At 35.3% G+C, this 19,403-nt stretch overlaps 1 protein-coding gene across 4 annotated transcripts in view; it reads left to right on the top strand.

Moving 5' to 3' along the window:
• The window catches only part of BCAS1 (breast carcinoma amplified sequence 1), a 142,998-nt gene that overhangs the window by 7,674 nt on the left and 115,921 nt on the right, over nucleotides 1-19,403 (top strand). For all 4 annotated transcript variants that reach the window (XM_031951651.1, XM_031951650.1, XM_031951652.1 and 1 more), the window contains exons 2-3: nucleotides 3,783-3,858; nucleotides 4,832-4,910. In XM_031951651.1, the coding sequence (XP_031807511.1) occupies nucleotides 3,787-3,858; nucleotides 4,832-4,910 (151 nt within the window). In that variant the 5' untranslated portion in view covers nucleotides 3,783-3,786. The remainder of the gene's footprint in view (nucleotides 1-3,782; nucleotides 3,859-4,831; nucleotides 4,911-19,403) is intronic.

Here is a 19,403-nt window from a genome sequence, read left to right as displayed (position 1 = left end):
GAAATGTGAATCATATTCCCTAATATAAAAGTGAGATAATGTGAGATAAATGGTTTTCTAAAAGAATTTCAACAACTTTATGAGGGCATGTCCTTAACTGTTCAAAACAATAAGAAAATTGCAAATTTTAAAAACTCTAAGATTTTGTCAATTTTTTTTTTTTTTTTTTTTTTTTTTTTTTTTTGTGAATGGGCAAAGATAACAACAAACAGAAACTATCACCAGGAAGATTTTGGAAAGATACACATTCATACTCTGATGATAGAACAATGGATTGCTCCAGCTATTTGGAAAAAGCATTTGGAATCACGGGACAAAAGTGATAAATGTATTTATGCCCTTTGATCCTATGATCTCACTATAGAGCATATTCCCAAAACAAGAAAGAGAGAGAGAAAAAAAGAGAGAGACAGAGAGGGAGGGAGGGGGAGAGAGAGACAGAGAGGGAGGGAGGGGGAGAAAGAGACAGAAAGGGAGGGAGGGAGGGAGGGGGAGAGAGAGAGACAGAGAGGAAGGGAGAGGGAGGGAAAGAGGAAAAAAGGAAAGAAGAATAGGAGGGAGGGAGGAAAGAAGGAAGGAGAGAAAAGGGGAAGAAGGGAGGGTAGGGAGGAAGAAAAGAAGGAGGGAGGGAGGGAAGGAAGAAAGAAAGAAAAGAAGGAATAAAGGAGGGAAGGAAGGAAAGAAGGAGGGAGGGAGGAGAAACATGCCTGCTATTTGCATGTTGCTTCTTCAGTCAGATTGAGAGCTGCCTGAGGACAGGAACTGTTTTGGCATTTCTTTTTATGGTCAGTTCTTATAACCTTAGTTCCTGAGATACAACAAATATAATGAATGTTTGTTGATTACTTCATTAGTTCATTTATAACAAAGTGGGCAATCATCAGATGAGGCTTAAAATATAACTAAACAAATTGTGATGTAGGAACATAAAGAAATATTATGATCTGATGAAAAATAATAAATATTATGAATTAAGAAAAAAATGAGCTCAAACAAAAAGAAATAAGCAGAACTAGAACAATTTGCCCAGTGACTAAAATAATATAAATAAAAAGATCATGAAATGTAAGGCAAACTGAGTAAGACAGAGAAAAATAATAATAGTTCTAGAGAACAGATAATAAAACAAATCTCTCTCTTTCTCAGTAGAGAAGGGGGGGGGGCCCAGCAGGGCAGAGAGTCATATGAATTTAAGACCTGGTATTCTTTGTTTTGGCTTTGTTGCAAAGAAGAGTTCAATTCTGTACTGGGGCTTTCAGGTGATAGCAGCAAAGGGCAGGGAATAGTGTACTGATTATATACAGAGGTGATTGATGGAAGGACATTTAATTTTCTTAATAAAACGTTTTTTAAAAGAAAAACGCACTTTAGTTATTGAGATATCATTATCTCTTCCATATTTGTAAACAATATGAAATGTTATCTAGGATTAAAGGACCAAAGCCCTTATTTACCAGGAGACTCAACCCTAAATGATGACATGCTCTGCCCATGATTTGCTAGTAAGTAGCAAATGTATTCAGGATTTGAATCTAGAGCTTCTGATTTCAAATACATAAAACCCCATCTTCCCAATATCTTTATACTTTATAATATAGGTGGCAAAAGTTCCTTTAGTCAGGAAAATTTGAGTTCAAATCCCACCTCAAATACTTACTATGTGACCCTCAACAAGTCACTTTAATCTCTGTCTGCCTTAAAGTTCCTCATCTGTAAAATGGGTATAATAAGAGCACTTATCTCCCAGGGTCGGTGTGTGAATCAAATGAGATAATAATTATAAAGTGATTAGCACAGTGACATACATAGTAAGTACTTTTTGTTAGCTATTATATTGTAGTTGTTGAAGTACAAATTGTTCTACTTCAGTTTTCTTATCTGTATAATAGAGATAATAATTGCACTTACCTCCCAGGATTATTGCAAAGATAAAATGAGATGATATTGATAGATCACTTTGAAAAATCTTAAAGTGCTATATGAATACTAGCAATTAAAAAGATTAAAAGGTAGATACTTATGTCATGTGCCTTTAACATATATTACTTTCTTTTAATGAGCAATACAGAAATAATGTAGTTTAACTTCTTTTGATTATAAGAATGGTATTTAAATAAAATTGAGTACTGATCACCAGGAGTATGGTATGTGAGGGGAAATACAAATATCCTAAAAAACCTTATGAAATGAAATGTTGGACTTGGAAACAGAATACCAGTTTTCAAATCCCAGATTTGTTACTTACTATCAAGAAATTCTACCACTCCACACCTCAATTTTCTCATCTGTAAAATGAGGGAGTTAGACCAGATGCTCTCCAAGCCCCTTCCAGTTCTAAATCTATGATGCTATGATACTTGGAGCAACTTTGAAAGGATCCCTTTGCCTCTCTGGATCTCAGTTTCTCCATCTATGAAATGAGGGGTTGAATACAAAGATATCTACAGCCTCTTCCAGTTCTAAATCCTTTGGTCTCATTAGCTTTGTTACACAGTACTTTTGGAAAACAAATATCATTTCTCCAAATTCAAATTACAAACCAAATTTCCAACTCATTTGGCAATGGGGTTGGAATTATTTTTCTTTCCTAAATTCAGATCGCATGCTATTTTTGTTGCTAGGGAACAGAATCATGCAGCAAGGATAAGAAAGCTACACTGAGTCCTTGGAGACTGGGTAGCCGTTTTCACAATAAATCAAAAGTTCTGATTTCAATTCTGTTGATTTCACCTGAGCAGAAAACCTCTTATCAAACCTGCTCAGGACTAGGGGATTGTACAACTTGGATCATTTAACCCAGCGTGGTCATATGCAGCTATATAGAAAAATTAGCTGGAAGTAGCAAATATATTAGTCTTTACTCTTCCTGAATACTCCACTCTAGAGTTTCCTTAAAGTTATACCACTAACTCTGCCCTTGAATAAAGTATTATTATGGTGGCAAATATTTTTCCCCCAGAGAAAGGCTATAATTAAGGATTAGAACTGTCTCTCTCAATTTCTACTAAACACATTCATCCAAAAATTGAATATAATTGAATGTTCATACCCTGAGGATTCTATTGATCAGAGAACAGTGAAGGTGTTAGGAAAAAAATTAAAAGTAGGTCCCAAGAGATCTGGGTTCATATTTTAGTTGTGTACCTACCACCTACTACTCATTTGACTAGCTAGTCACTTCCCTTCTCTGATCCTAAGTTTTCTTTTCTATAAATGATGGGATTGGAAAAGACATCCTAGAAAACAAGGAAAATGTTCAAGGTCAGCTCCAAGAGACTTTACAAATTATGACATTTTAGTATGATCATTTACACCTCAGACATCAGCAAATACCACAAATCAAGGTTTGATATATTGCTTTGTTGATTGTTTAACTTAAGAAAGGTATGGAGAAAAATGTTAATACAAGTTAAATGTAAAGGTATGTCTTGCTTACATTTTTCCTTAGAGTCTGTTGTTAATCATTTCCAACATACTTCTGCTCAATGGTCTCTTGTTGCTTGAAATTTATAATTTTATGATTTCTAAGGTTATTTCCAATTCTGATATCCTATGTTAATAAGGACTCTTCTGGCTCTGACATTGTATGTTTTATGTTCTAAGATTCACCAAGATCTAATATGCTATAGTTTATATTCTCAAGCCCTTTTCAACTCTGGAATCCTGTACTCTTGAGCAAAAGTGACTTGTTATTTGAATTTAATGTGCAAGATTTCTGAGGGGTTATGTTTTTTTAGGAAGGAATAAATAAGACTTCTGCTTGGTGTCTTTCTCTTGCACAGCACTATGGGAAATGAAATGAGTGTGCCACAAAAAAATGAAGAGCAAACGAATGAATCATCAACAGACTCTTCACAGGTAGCCTGAAAACATTTCTGTTCATATGACTTGCAATATTGCTTTCTTGATAGTATAAAATTTACAGAAGGCCCCAAGCCAAAGTACCCAAATGAAATCATCACATAAAATTCTCTATTTAGCATAAAGCTTTACCTCCATTAAAATGCAGCTATCCTTAGGAACCTACTATGAATTATCTTCCTGCTTTCCCTTGGGCTCTTTATCAAAAATTGCTTTTTTGATCATTCATTTATAGTATGGTGTAATCTTGGGTATATCCTTTTCTCTGATTGGGCAAATCACATTCCTCATCTGTAAAATGAGCAGACTAGATTAACTGATTTCCAATATTCCTTCCAGCTCTGGCATTCTTCAGTTCTTTACAACTTCAATGATCATTCCAAGTACATATTTTCAAGTGAAACAAACTGTGGATTTCATACATTGAAAAATAATTTTGAACCACACAAAGACCATTTTCTAGGAACCAGCCTGGAACCCTGAAATTTAGGAGATTAGAAAAGGAAAATTAGAAACACAAGAATCTTACCTCACCTATTTACAATTTCACTTGTCTAGTCCTAATTGTTTGGCTATTCCCCTATTCGTAAAACCAGGATCAGAAATTTTTGAACTGAAAGGAACTTTAAATATTATCAAAGTCAAAGCCTCCATTTTACAGCAGAGTAAAATGAGATCCGGAAAATTTGCTACTTTCCAAGTCACACAGTTAGTAACTAGTTCCCATAAGAACAACTTGCATATAACACTCTTTTATTAGCTTCCAAAGTTCTCTGAATAGTGGTCTGCTGTGGTTTATTTCCCTAGGGCATAGCAAAAAAAGTTTCTGGAAAGCCATAATTTCAATTAAGCTTAGCTGTGGGTAAAGTTCATTTGTGGCATTGATTACCACATGTTCCAGTCTAGCTCAGAAAATGCAGATTCCTTTCCCCAAGAGGATTGATTCACATTAGAGTATTTGCTATTTCAGATTGCCTCTGATTCTGGATGTGTTCAAAATGGGATGCCCGCTCTAGAGTCAGTTCTCATTGTTCAACAGAAGAATGATGGTATGTACACATATAACTCTGAAATGGCAATTAAGTCAACGTACCAGACAAAATGGAAGACTTGTATTTGTGTTTTTGTGCATGTGTGTACACGTATGTACTATGAAAGCACAAAAATCTTGCACATACCTTTTCTTATATTTAGGCACAAGAATTTAAAATGGATAAATAATAGCTCCCACTCAACTAGAGTAGATTTTTTTTTTCAATCAGTTATTCAATAAACATTTATGAAGCACCTACTGGGAAATGAAGAAAATCAAAAGACAATTCCTGCCCTCAAAGAACACATAACTGAATCAAGGAGACAATATGCAAACAGCTATGGACAAATAAATCATCTACAGCATACAAAAGAAATAATCAACAGGTGGAAGGTACTAGATTCAAGAAGGATTGGGAAAGGCTCTTGTTTTCCTCATAATAATTCTGTATAGATACTAAAAGTATTATTGCTTCCATTTAATAGGTGACAAATAGGTGATAGTTGTTTGTTCTTTGTTCTGGAAGAGGTCCATGACATCAGGTGAGTGATGCCATGACATGCAAGTGAATTGGATTGAAGTGAGGGAGGGTTGTGCAAGGTCACTTTCTTCTCTGAGCTGTGGCAAGATATAGATCAGGAGATGATTCTGGATGTCTCAAGGAAACAATCAGATTGGTGGAGTGCTAAATCTAGAGAAGGAAGATCGGAGTTTAAATCCCACTTCAGATACCTGTGAGACTGAGCTTACCTTAAACTCTATCTCCTTCAGTTTCCTCATTTGTAAAATCAGAATAGCAATAGCATCTACTTCCCAGACTGTTGATGGGAGGATAAAATAAGATAACATTTATAAATGCACTTTGCAAATTTAAATGTCTCTACTAGTGTTAACTCTTACTAACTGTGTGACCCTGAGCAATTAACTTTCTTTGCCTCAGTTTCCTCTCTGTAAAAAGAACTAGAGAAGGAAATGGCAAACAACTCCAGAATCTTCATCAAGAAAACCCCAAATGCAACACAAAGAGTCAGACATGACTAAACAAAAATAAAATGATTTCATTACTATAGAGAACTCCTCCTGAGAAATTTCCCTAAACCCATGCAGGTATTTCCACTGTTACTATAGCCTTAGTGAAAGTTTTCTGTGGTATCAAGGAGAACAGGGACATGCTACGGGTCATACAACTGACACATGTGCTTCTTCCATAATCAGGTTTCTGGCATATAGCAATATATTATGGAGATCTGGAACTTAATCGGGATTTTTTCTCAAATACTGTACTAGCTTTGTCAACTGTGCTTAATAAAATTATCTATTTGAACCATTAGGAAGTGACTATTCCCTGATGACATGTTCTTTGGCTCAATTTTTGGAACCTGAGATAAAGAAAGTCTTGAGTTCTGATCATGGATGCAGCTAACATTCTAAGGACCTAATTAGGTCCCTCTTAAGAAGGAAAGCTGTGTTTAAGTACCATTTCTGATAATACTGACTGAGTAACCCTGGACAAGCCACATAGAATTTCTCAATGCTCTAGGCAGCTCTCCAAAACTCAGGTTGTACAGAGATGTTGACTCAGATCGGCAGAGATGTATTCCTCCTGCAGGTAGTTTGCTATAACGACAAAATCACAAGTGTAGTCCCAATCCTGCCCTCCTGTCTCATACGGCCAGAAAGAGGGAGGGAATGACCATGCAGTGTTTATTGGCTGATATATTTAAGATTAGGACTAGGTTAGGAGCAAGAGGCTTCAATCTCCCAAGTTGCTAAAGACTAAGAAGCACCTATAAGTATCATGGGAAGAAGAAAATTAACTCAACCCAGGTGTGTTACTACAGAGTGAAGGAGGCCTCTTGCCTTTTTTGCCAACTAACTACAAGCCCGAGTAGTACCTCCTGTATGAAACTTATTTTTCAAATCTCCATTGTTCCTATCTCACCCAGATCTTTTGGTGTGGGGTTCCCTAGGAGATAAGAATTAGATCATTTCCTTCATTTCTTCCTCTTCTTTTTCTTGGCCCTGATAGAAGGTCAACCCCTCCAATATTGAAGGAGACTCACTAGGCAGGGAACATTGGATCGGGGAAAGACAGTATACCAGCAGATAAAAAAAAGTTCACAGATCTCAATGTTCTTATCATTTAATCCTGATCTTCAATACCATCTTCAAAACTACAGGCTCACTCTCCTTATCTGTTTTCTGCTTGAATTTATTCTGTACAGACTTGGCTTTGATAGGATCTAGCAGTTATAGACTAATTCTTGTGGATTTGCCCAGCTCTGGCCTGCTACTCCTGGCTTCCACAAAGCTATGTTTGCTCTCTACACGGCTTACAGAGATCTTGTGTTGAGACAGTCTTTTCTCACAAATACTTCTAGCTTTGTCAGCTTGAAATGCTTTACCCTCAATCCAGTGGCCAAGACCAAGTGCCCAGGAAGATAGACCTCCTTCTAATTCAGGCCTCCAAATTACCTCCCCTTATGGTTAAAGGCCTTAGCACTTCCCTTCCCCTCAATGGCACTCTCCATATTCGAGGCTCTTCACCCTATTTCTATTTGAACTGGTTCCCTGAAACATATTTCCTGAGCTGGAGCTTTTAATGATTCTCACCTTTTATGAAAAAGTTATGTCTTGCACTTAAATCACATGGGCCCTGGATCTATGACTTTACCCTATGGTTCTTGTGACTGGCTAAATTGGTTCTCTATGTCCTAGATGGCCCCTATTTCCTCACTTGTGGCTGAGCTGAACTGACACAAATAACTAAGGGCCAAGAGAACACAGAACTTTAAGCATAGTAATGGCTTAATACTTGTTTGTTGAACTGATTAAATACTAGAAACTTTTCTGTTGGCACCTAGGCAGTTAGATGGGGCATTGAATAGAGAGATGGGTTCAAATGCAGCCTCAGATACTTAGTACTGTGTGACCCTAAACAATTCACTTAACCTCAGTCTACTTCAATTTCCTCATCTGTAAAATGAGGGTATATTAGCACTTATGTCCCAAGGTTGCTGTGAGGATCTACTGAGATAATATTTATAAAATACTTAGCATAGCACCTAACATATAATAGACACAACAAATCTTTCCTTCCTTTCCTTGCTTCTTTTCGTTCTTTTTTCCTTTGTTGTTTTCTTCCTTCCTTTCTTCCCCCTCTCCTTCCTTCCCTCCCTTCCTCCCTCCTTTCTTCCTTCTCTGGATCCTTCCCTCCCTCTTTCTCTTTCCTTCCTTTCTTCTTTCTTTCCTCCTCATTTAAGGATGCAATTATTTCTTTAACTTAAGATCAAGAGTTTTATGTGAATTAATACCCCACAGGATGGGTCTTAAAGAATAATAATAACAATAACAACAACAGTAACAATAATAATAATGTTCACAGTCACTACTCTAACCCCTCTCTCATCAAGAGCTACTAAGGAGAAATTCTTAAATATAATTAATAATAACAACAACATATCTTTGTAGCTTTTAATTTGCCAAGTTCTTTCTATCTATTGTCTGATTTGATCCTCACAATAACTTCACAATGGGCACTACAGATCATCTTATCCTCATTTTACAGGTAGGGCAACCAAGGCTCAGAGGCATTTAGTGACCCATGGCTATATAACTACTAAATTTCAGAAGGCAAATTTGAACCCAGGCCTTCCTGACAAGTCCAGCAACTATCTACTGCATTAGATTCTAGACTCAAAACATCCCTAAATGAAGTTGGAAGTATTAAATAAATCCAACAACAAGCATTTATCAAGAGCCTACTCTGTATAGGGCATTAGGGATACAAAGACAAAATTAAAACAATCCCTGATCTCAAATAGCTTAAATTTGACCAGGGAAATTATATATATATATATATATATATATATATATATATATATGTATTATATACATATGTATGTATATACAACCATCTAAAAAAATTCAAGCAAGTACAAAATAATATGGAAAGGGTACAGAAAGTGGAGAGTAATAGCTAGGAGGATTTGGAAGAGCCTTGTAAAGAAGATGACCCTTGAGCTGAGCTCTGGGTAGCAGGGATTCTAAGAGATGGGAATAAGAAGGGAGATCATTCTAGACATAAACAATTGATAGTGCAAAAACACAGAATACAAATGGAAAATTGCATGTGAGAAGCAACAGGAGACTAGTTTAGGTGAAATATAGTGATATGCAATTAACCTAAAAAGTTAGTCTGAAACTAGGGTATAAAAGGCTTAAAATACCAAACTGAAGAATTTGTATTTTTATTTTAGAGGCAATAGGGGATCACCAGAGCTTTTTTGATCAAGGGAATATCATGGCCAGACCAGGGTTTTAGGGAAATCATTTTGGCAGCTGTGTAGAGAATGGATTAGATAGAAGAGAGATTAGAGGCAGGAATATTAGCAGGCTATTGCATTGGTCCAAGAGAGCGGACATAAGGGCATGAACTAAGATTATTATCATCTTTTAAATGAAGAGGAGACAGATGTAACTGATTTTGCGGAGATAATCATCAAAATTTGACAAATGAATTAAAACTATGGAAGGTGAGGGAAATGAAGAATTGAGGCTGTACCGCTGAGTGATTGGAATGATGTGGTGTCATCAACAGATATAAGGACATTTTAAAAAGTAATAGGTTTTGGAATAAAGAAAATTAGTTCTGGTTCCAGATAACTTAAGTTTGAGATGCTTATAGGACAGCTAATGGGAAACATTTAATAAGTAGTTGGTGATATGGGGATTGCATTCAAGAGAGAGATTAGGGATAAATAAATTCATGGAAGTTGAGAAAATTACCCAGAAAGAAAGGATAGAGAGAAAAAAGAGGAGAAGGCCCAGGACAGAACCTTGAAGCGGACCCAGAATTGATAATGCTGTTGTTCAACTGACCTCTGTGGTCCACAGACCACATACTATCCATGGGGAAGGTATTCTTGGCAAAGATACTGGAATGGTTTGACACTTCCTTCTTTCGTGGATTAAGACAAACAGAAGTGACTTGTCCAGTGTCACATAACTAGTAAATAACTGAGGCCAAATTTGAACTCAGATATTCTTGACTCCAGGCCTAGTGCACTCTCCACTGAGTCACCTAGTTGCCTCCATAGTAGATAACAAAACATGAATTTTAAGTGCTACAAATTGGTCAAGAAGAATAGATTTAAAGAAAAGGTCACTGAATGTAGCAATTAAGATAAAATTAATAATTTTGGAGAAAGCAGCTTCGTTTGAGTGATGAGGTTCAATCATATTGTATGGGACTAAGAAGTAAGTAAAAAGAAAAAAAATTGAAAACAATCAGCAGAGATATGGCTATGAAATAGAGTAATAATATAGGAAAATAACTCAAAATGATAATAGTTAGGAAGGTTCTAAGTTTGGTCATTGGATGAGGGAGATCCAGACATATTTTTATGCAGCAGGAAGGAGACAGGAATAGATAGGAAATAAGGGAGGAAAAAAGGATAGTTGAGAGCCAATCTGCCAAATGAGAAGAGTGGAGGAGATCGAGAGGATGAATAAAGGGATATTGGTGAGGAAACTGTCACTTTTTCATCAGATATTGAAGTAAAAAAGGAGAGACTGAGGGATAGTAACAAGGGGATTCAAAATGCAAAGAAGAGAAAAGAGAGCTCATGACAAATGGCTTTTATTTTCTCAGTGAGTTATAAAGTAAATTCTATTGCTGAGAGGAAGGGAGAAGAATTATATGAGAGGCTCAAGAAGAATCATATGAGAGGCTCGAGAAGAGAAGAAAAGGTTTTGGATATTCATTGTGGGAAAGGCAAAAGAATCATTTAGAGCTAGGATTAGGATATTTGAGAAAATATCAATATATTGATTGAAATCCACACCAGCATATGGGCAAGGATTGGTAAAAAATAAAGTAGGGAATAAAAAATTCATATTTTAATTCAATTAAAATTTTAAACCCCATCTTGAATATGCTATTTCTTGAAACAACCTATATTGGCTCACACCAGTTGTTTCTGCATTGGTCATCAGAACAGGGTAGTCTGGGGAAGCTACTCCTAGACAGAGCTACCAGAATTTGAATATTCTAGAAATATTCTGGAATGTCTGAGTTAATCAGCAAGCGTTTTTGAAGGTCTTCTATGATCAAGATTTTCTGGAAGATACAGAAGCATAATATAAAGACTTCGTCCTCAAGAAACATCTAGTCCATCTGATCCTTGGCATTTGTGTTGTGAAATCTCCTATAAAACTGCCTAATAATAGATCCTTTGGCATTCCGCTCACTTTGAATGTAGTCCAAGATAAACACATCTTATAACCAAGTCTATAGTGAATCGTTTGGGGTCAAGCAAGATCACAGTGAATTTTTTCACTTTTAAAACAATCTGTCAAAATGATACAGAAGTATTTTGGAAATATTCCAAACAAGATTTTTAGACCCAACTTCTTCCCTTGCTCATTATCATTTAAAGCTTCAGATACTATAATGAGAACTATTTGGTAATGATACCGCAGGTAGTTTTGAATATTTTAAGCAAGTGAAGATGTTAAATGATGATTTTTAAAAGAATCATATTACTTATTTGCATATAAATTTGCTTTGAGGAAAATGATGATTAATTTCTACCAGACTTGGGGAAACTAAGCTATGAAATTAGTTTAGAATTCAATATCAGATCTACTTAATATCCTGTGAAAATTAACCACTGAGCTAACTAGTGAAATTTTTTAATGTATTTCCTAAATGGATATTACATGTACTATGATTCTTAATATACTTTATTACTGACTTCAGTGGAACTCCACATGCTTTGCGAAAATAACATACCCCAAAATTGTACCTTCTGAAAGCTCTTAATTAAGCAAAGTAAATGCAGATAATATAAAAAACAACAGTTACTCCTTTACAGACTAAATCCCATATTATAATGGAAATTGCAATGTAACAAAATGTTTTCAAAGTCCTGATCTATAGACCACTTGTTGCACAGAGAACTCAGTCCAGCAAAATGTCAATATAACAAAAGAATTAAGACATTTCCTTGAATTCATTACCAGAAAATTTAACCAAATAAGCAATTAGGAAAAGTGAAAGAGATGTGAACATGATTGAAAGGGGAAACAAATGTCCTTAGTTCAGAATATATAAAGGATTCCAAGATTTAATTCCACCTCTTCATTTTTAAAAAAAATCATCATTGATTCTCTATTGCAATATTCTATGTGTCATATATGTTACAAAAGCTAAGATCTCAGTCCTTGGGAATTTATAATCTGAAATGATTGTTTTTTGGTCCCCTTTATTTTTCCCTGATGAATTTATTGACTTTCATTTGTTGGGCCATGGGATCTACAGTTGGAAGGAAATATGGAGATTATTCCAACCAATTCATATTGCAGATGAGGAAACTGAGGACTAGAAAAAGAAAGCGATTTATCCAGAATCCATTAATCAACAGGCTATGTACATTAATTATATTATTAATGCTCAACACAGACTTTGTTTCAAATGCTTTAATCTCACTTTTGGATTGTTCTTTTTTGTATCCATAAAATATGTTTTAAAATAATTCCATATTTACTTACATTTTAAATACAGTGTTGCATAAACTAAACAGAACAAGTATTTTAGTAATAAAAATAGCTATTTCCAGAAGTGATATTTTCCCCCTTGTCTTTCTAAGTCAATGATTTCCAATGCTGGTTTGGGGACCTTTCGGAATGTCATAAATTAAATAAAATTCAATTTAATTTTTAAGATTAATATATCCCCTGGAGTACCTTGAGGCATGGAGAGGAAAAGAATAGTTGCAAATTTCAACAAGCTATCAGATGTTGCAGCTCCAGACAGATTGGAAATTCTTCCTTGGAACACTATAAAGAACAAATTGTCTTAAATAAGAGCACATTGAAAAATTAAAGAACCTAATTTTTCTTTAACCTAAGCTATATTTTTAATTTAATTTGTCAATTTAAAACAGTCTTTGAAAGGTTTGCTTGGCAGGGAAGGGGTACTGCTAATAGATGTCAGAGACAGGTAGGTGATGATTCACCAGAGAAATCACACCAAGTGACACATTTTCCTTCAAATTGGCATTCTAGACTAATGTGCCTGCTTTGCAAAGATAAGAATTGCTTAAATTAATGTTTTCTACTTCCTTCTAGATTCTTTTTCTAAACATCTAAACATCTAAAGATGTTTGATTCAAAATTACCGTAACAACAACAAAAGCTTTTAAAAAAAATAGAGGTGAGGATGATACTCATTGTAACTGATCTTAAATCATTTTCCTCTCACAGTCACTGTCAGCTATGTCAACAGACATATATCTCTTATATGTAAAAATATGGATTTTTATCTTTTTTTCTCTTTCAACTTTAACCTCACTGTCAACTAATTGGATCAAACATTCTAACTAAGGATAATAGCTAGCATTTATTTAGCACCTTAATTTTCTTTCTATATTATTATTATTATAGCTTTTTATTTATAAAACATATGCCTGGGTAATTTTTCAGCACTGACCCTTGCAAAACCTTCTGTTTCCACTTTTCCACTCCTTCCCCCCATCCCCTCCCCTAGATGGCAGATAGTCCAATACATGTTAAATGTTAAAGTATATGTTAAATCCAATATATATATAGAGAGAGAGAGATAGATAGATAGATATTTTATACAATTATCTTGCTGCACAAGAAAAATCGGATCTAGAAAGAAAGAAAAGAAAAACCTGAGAAGTAAAACAAAAATGCAAGCAAACAATAATAGAAAAAGTGGAAATGCTATGTTGTGGTCCACACTCATTTCCCATAGTTTTCTTTTGGGTTTAGCTGATTCTCTTCATCCCTGAACAATTAGAACTGATTTGAATCATCTCATTGTTGAAGAGAGCCACATCCATCAGAATTGATCATCGTATAATTTTGTTGTTACTGTGTATAATGATCTCCTGATTCTGCTCATTTCACTTAGCATCAATTCATGTAAGTCTTCCAGGCCTCTCTAAAATCATCCTATTGGTCATTTCTTAAACAATAATATTCCATAACATTCATATACCATAATTTATTCAGCCATTCTCCAATTGATGGGTATCCATTCAGTTTCCAGTTTCTCGCCACTATCACATTTAATCCTCACAAAAATTCTGTGAGTTGGATGCTATTATTATCCCTGTACGGGTCCCTCTACTCACCAAGAGGGTCTCAACTGGACTCCTTATCATCCTCCTGGTCCTTGGACGTCTCCGAAGCAGCTCCCTCCAGCTGCTCTCCTCCCCACAGAGCACCCGGGACACCAGATGTTACCAAGTACAAGAAGCGTTTATTAAACACTCTACATCTTCTCTAATGGTGTCTGCCACTTCTAGCAGTTACATTCCTTCATATATACCATCTCATTACATCATCTCATATCCAGCTTTCTTTGTCTTTACCCTGTCATGGTATAGGCTACTCAATAGCAAAATCATTAATCTTGGGGTAAACAACCTTTCACTACTGCCTTCCTGTTTTCCTCCCCTGCACACCTTGTTCCTCCTCCTTAGGTTATTTCCTGCTATACAGCTCCTTTTGCCACATATACCTAAAATCATCTAACATATCCCCAATTAAGCAGATGAGGAAACTGAGGCTCAAAAAAATTAAATGATGAATTAGTATCTGAAGCAAGATTGGAAACTGAGGTATTCCTAACTCCAAGTCCAACACTCTCCCTGTTGTACCACTCTATTTAAGCATATAGAGATGTGGGTTTGTTCAAAACTATAGCTCCAGAATGCCATCTTCTTGAATTGGAGGTATAGATGACTTACAGGGTTTTTTTCCCCTTACAATTTAGTAGCAAATCCTTTCTAATATGTAAATTTTGTAATAAGCCAGTTACCACATCAGAAAAAGTGAAAATAAGCTATACATAAAATTTACATGTCTTAAGCCAGTTATAAGATTGAAATTTAAGAATGCAGCTGACTGGATCTTGATCATATGGCAAGATGAGAGATCATAGCTATTGATTTGGACCTTCCAATCAAGGTGTGTTCTATGGCTAAACCCACCAGTATAAGTCTAATCAACTAAGCTCCAGGTCAATGAAAAAAGCAATTGCCTGAGTATGAGAATTTTAGACCGTCTTAATATACAGAAAAGCTGTCACTTTTTTGTGTACTGATGATATACCATCTATACAAAGTTATACCAAATGAGGCTTAGAGAGTAAAAGATCAGACTTTAAATTTAACTCAATAATCCTTTGTTTTCAAAGTCTTTGAACCTGAAGAGAAAGAGAGAGAGAGAGAGAGAGAGAGAGAGACAGAGAAGAAACAGAAAGAGAGAGAGAGAGAGAGAGAGGGAGAGAGAGAAGGAGAGAGAGAGGGAGGGAGGAAGAGAGGGAGGGAACGAGGGAAGGAAGGACAAAGAAAAGAAATAGTACAGCTGTGATCTATTTATCAGTCTCCATTCTTTAGTCCTACTGCCTTCTCTCCCTATCCCTGGAACTCTGATCCACTTCTGATAAAAGTCTTGATTAAATGCCAATGGTCTACATTTTGCCTTGCAGAATTATCCCTATGTATGCCTTTATTCTTTCCTTTACTCCTAATTCAGAGTATGGCTCTGGCCACACCGCTTTACCTCCAGCTTTTTTGTCATTGGATGAGAAGTCATTCATTGTATAAGAACAGTGTTCTTAATCTTATTTGTGTCATAGACTCCTTTGGTAGTCTGGTAAAGTTATGAACTCATCACAATGATTCTTTTATTTTTTTTTTTTGTAAAACCAGTCGCTAAAATATTAAAAACAAATGAACAAAAAAACAAGTTCATAGACCACAGAGGAAGAACCCCTGAAATAAATGATCCCTGAAGTCCTTTCTAGCCCTGACCTTTTTAATGTCATGATAGTCTGAATAAAATTATCGTGTGCATTTTTAAAAGTAAGAAGAGGGAAAGAAGAAGAGGAGGAGGAGGAGAATGAGGAGGAAGAACAAGAACAAGAAGAAAAAGAAAGAAAGAAAGAAAGAAAGAAAGAAAGAAAGAAAGAAAGAAAGAATATTAAGCATAGGCTTCCATAAAATTTTACTTTCCTAACCCTTTACCAGTTACTTGGTCTTTATCAGATTTTCCATATCAATTTTTACACCCAAATTCTCACTTGTGTGTATGTGTGTGTGTATGTACACATATATTTAGAGAAGTGTGTGTATATATGCATATGTGTAAATATATTAAAACATATGTGTGTATATATATAAATGTGTGTGTGCGCATTCAGAGAAGCAAAAGGGTCTCATTTTTCTTCTCCCTTGATTCCTTCTTAATACAATTTGTCAGTTGGGTCTCCTGTTGAAAAGATTTGCTTGGTATTCACTGTTAATGGATGGCAGAGACAGCAGCAGGATGATTTATCTGTCAGAACCCAGAGACTGACATTTTCCAGCAACAGAAGAATACGTCTGCTCCAGCTGGATAAGATGTTTTAAAATTAATTTCTTCAGACTTCTTTATACTCTCTCATTTATATTTTTAAGAAAGTAATTACCTGATTTTTTCCTAAGAAAATATGAAATTTCTTTTAGATTAAAATTTCATTTTTTGAAAAAATCATACCTACCATTCTATAAAACATCTATGATTTCATCATTCTAAGCTACTCTTTCCCCATTAGAGGAGATGTCTTAAGTTCCTTTGACCAGAAAAGAAAAGGACATTAATTACTTGGAAACAGTCCTAGCTATGGGCCTCTCTAAATTTATTTAGTTTCATCCCCAGATTACAAACACATAATCAATAACTAAAGCCTCACCATTTGGTAGTACCTGCCATAGTTATGATCCACTAGTAGAGTATTCAAGATTGGAGGATCATCATTACCTCTTGACAGACTGGTGAAGGACTCAAGATGCAGAAAAAGGCATGTACTTTTTTGGATGCAACCAGTATGGGAATTTATTTTGCTTAGCTAAATATATTTGTTTTTTCCCCAGTGGAGAGAGGCAGGAACACAAGGGGGGAATTAGAGAAAGAAAAGAAGAAAGGAAGGATGGAAGAAAGGAAGGAAGGAAGGAAGGAAGGAAGGAAGGAAGGAAGGAAGGAAGGAAAGAAGGAAAAAAAGAAGGATTTAGTGAACCTTTTTATGTAGAAAAGAGTACAGAAGGCAGTTTTCAAAGCTACAGACTGAATTTATATACTAAATGTATAATGGCAAACCATACATAGAGATCTATAGTTCCATGTACAAACCTCTTTATCCATTATGCTAGCTATGTGGAAATGTTCCTTTTATTTCATATTTAAGTTAATAATAATAATAGAATTGAAAGTTATCTCCACATCAAGAGGAGGCATCAGAATAGGGATTTTTGTGGAGATTTCTCCCATTGATAACAAATAAATATCAAAATCTTTTCAAACATAAGTTAATGGGCCAATGACAATACTACAAAAATCCAGTTCTCTAAACTGCTTCTCCCTACTGCTACTAAGATTGTCAGTACCTCAGTAAACCCTAGTGGCCTTAGAAGAAAAGCAGACAGTCATAGAAACCCCATGTTATGTGGGATACTTTCCTAGAAGACAGAGTAGTGGATCATAACCAGAGAAACAATCAAAATAACTGAAATAGGAAGCAAAGGCCACAACTACCCTCTCTACTGTCAAATAGGTTCCAAATCACTAAAGGAAATATTATGTGAATGAAAAAATGGTATTAAGGAATGGAAGACTTGTCTTCTAGTCTCAGCCTTGCTACCAACCAGCTGTGCGCTTTTGATCAAGTCTCTTCACCACTCTCAGTTTTTATTCCACCATATGCAAAATAAGGAGATTAGAGCAGAGGAATAATTTCAATATTTTAAATATTTTAAATTTAATTTTATTAATTTTTGTTATTAGCAAGAATTTATTATCTCTCCCTCTTACTCCAACATTGGGCAAGTCACTTTACTTCTTAGAAGACAGTTTCCTCCTCTATAAAATGATCTGGATAGACTAGATGGTCTCTGAGATTTTGCCCACTTGGGAATCATATGATGCTATGACTATGACTATGATCTTTCATATCACACATACCTAGATCCTGTTCAATACAGTTCTTCTCTGTCAGAAGCTACTTTCCCGGGACAAAAGGAAAAAAGTTTCATTCATTTGTTCATTTGAAAATATTTATTAGGTATAAGATACTAAGTGCTGTGAAGTGTTACCTTGTTTTTATTTTGTATATTATACATGTATATATGCACATACATATACATATATACATGCACATACGTATATTATGATAGTTCATGTGCATATATAAATGTGTGAATACATACATACCACACATGTGTGTGCATATGTATATGTTTATATGTATATATGTACATGTGGTTTTCCCAACAGAACATAAGCAAGAGCAGAGGCTATTCTCCTTTCCTTTGTGTCACCAAATCCCTACCCAGTACCTGGTACATAGAAGGCATTTTATAAATGCTTTTTAGCTAACTGATTGATTAAAATACGACATCTCCCATCAAGAAGATTATAATTTCTATTATAATTCAAAACAGCATATATCAAGTACTAAAAGAGAGCCCAATGAAGTTCTACCCAGAACTGTACTCCCACAAAGCACAAAGAGATTTCTCTAACCTTCCTGAGTTCCACATCCAGAATCACTTGAGCTAGCCTTTATTCTAATACTAGTTCCCATTCTGTAGCAGTTTCCTCACATCAACCATCTGAGGTAAGTGATGAAAGTGTGATTATCATCATACATATTTGTAGATGAGGAAACTGGGGTTCACAGGAGTTGAATGAATTGCTATGGGTCACACATTTTAGAAGCAACATTGAGGAAAAGATTATGGGATCATAAGATCCCTTTCCCTTTCCTCTCAGTTATCCTTCCTTCCTCTCCTCCTAAAAGACCAGGCAATATCAAATTTCGTAAACATGACATGGAGAAAAGAAGCACGGTACAGAAATTTGAGGAAGAGCTGTGTTTATTTTGTAATTTTGATTTCTACTACTTCTGTGACCCCAGGCATGTCACTTTCTGGTCCTCAACTTTCTCACCAGAGAGGGACAGAGAGAAAGAGAGAGGAAGGGAGAAAGAGAGGGAGGGAAGAAGAGGAAGAAAGAACTGACCAGACTTCTAAGATCTACCTCTAAATTATGGCTCTAAACTCCAGTTTTTGGTTTGTTCTAAATTTCATCTATAGATAGATAGATAGGTATATATACATATGCATACATATATACATAAACAAAAAGGGGTATTTATAATGCCCTATGTTTAGGTGGTTATTCTTTACATAGAATCCTATATGTTTGTATGCACGTTTCTTTGCACTTAGAAAATAAAAATATTTTATTTTCAATTAGAAATTTATGGGCATAGTATATGTATATGGGTTGTTATGAATGGAAGTTATTGTGAAGTCCTGTAATCATCTAGTGATGATGTCCAACAGACCAGCTTAGGAACCTGAATAAAAATCCCAAATGCGCATAGAGAATCTTTTATGACATTTAAACATGTTGCTACTTCTGTTTAAGTTCC

The sequence above is a fragment of the Sarcophilus harrisii genome, chromosome 2 (assembly GCF_902635505.1).
Source record: "Sarcophilus harrisii chromosome 2, mSarHar1.11, whole genome shotgun sequence".
NCBI lineage: Eukaryota > Metazoa > Chordata > Mammalia > Dasyuromorphia > Dasyuridae > Sarcophilus > Sarcophilus harrisii.
The sequence above is the reverse complement of the archived record's forward strand: the minus strand, read 5'-3'. Positions and strand labels throughout refer to the sequence as shown.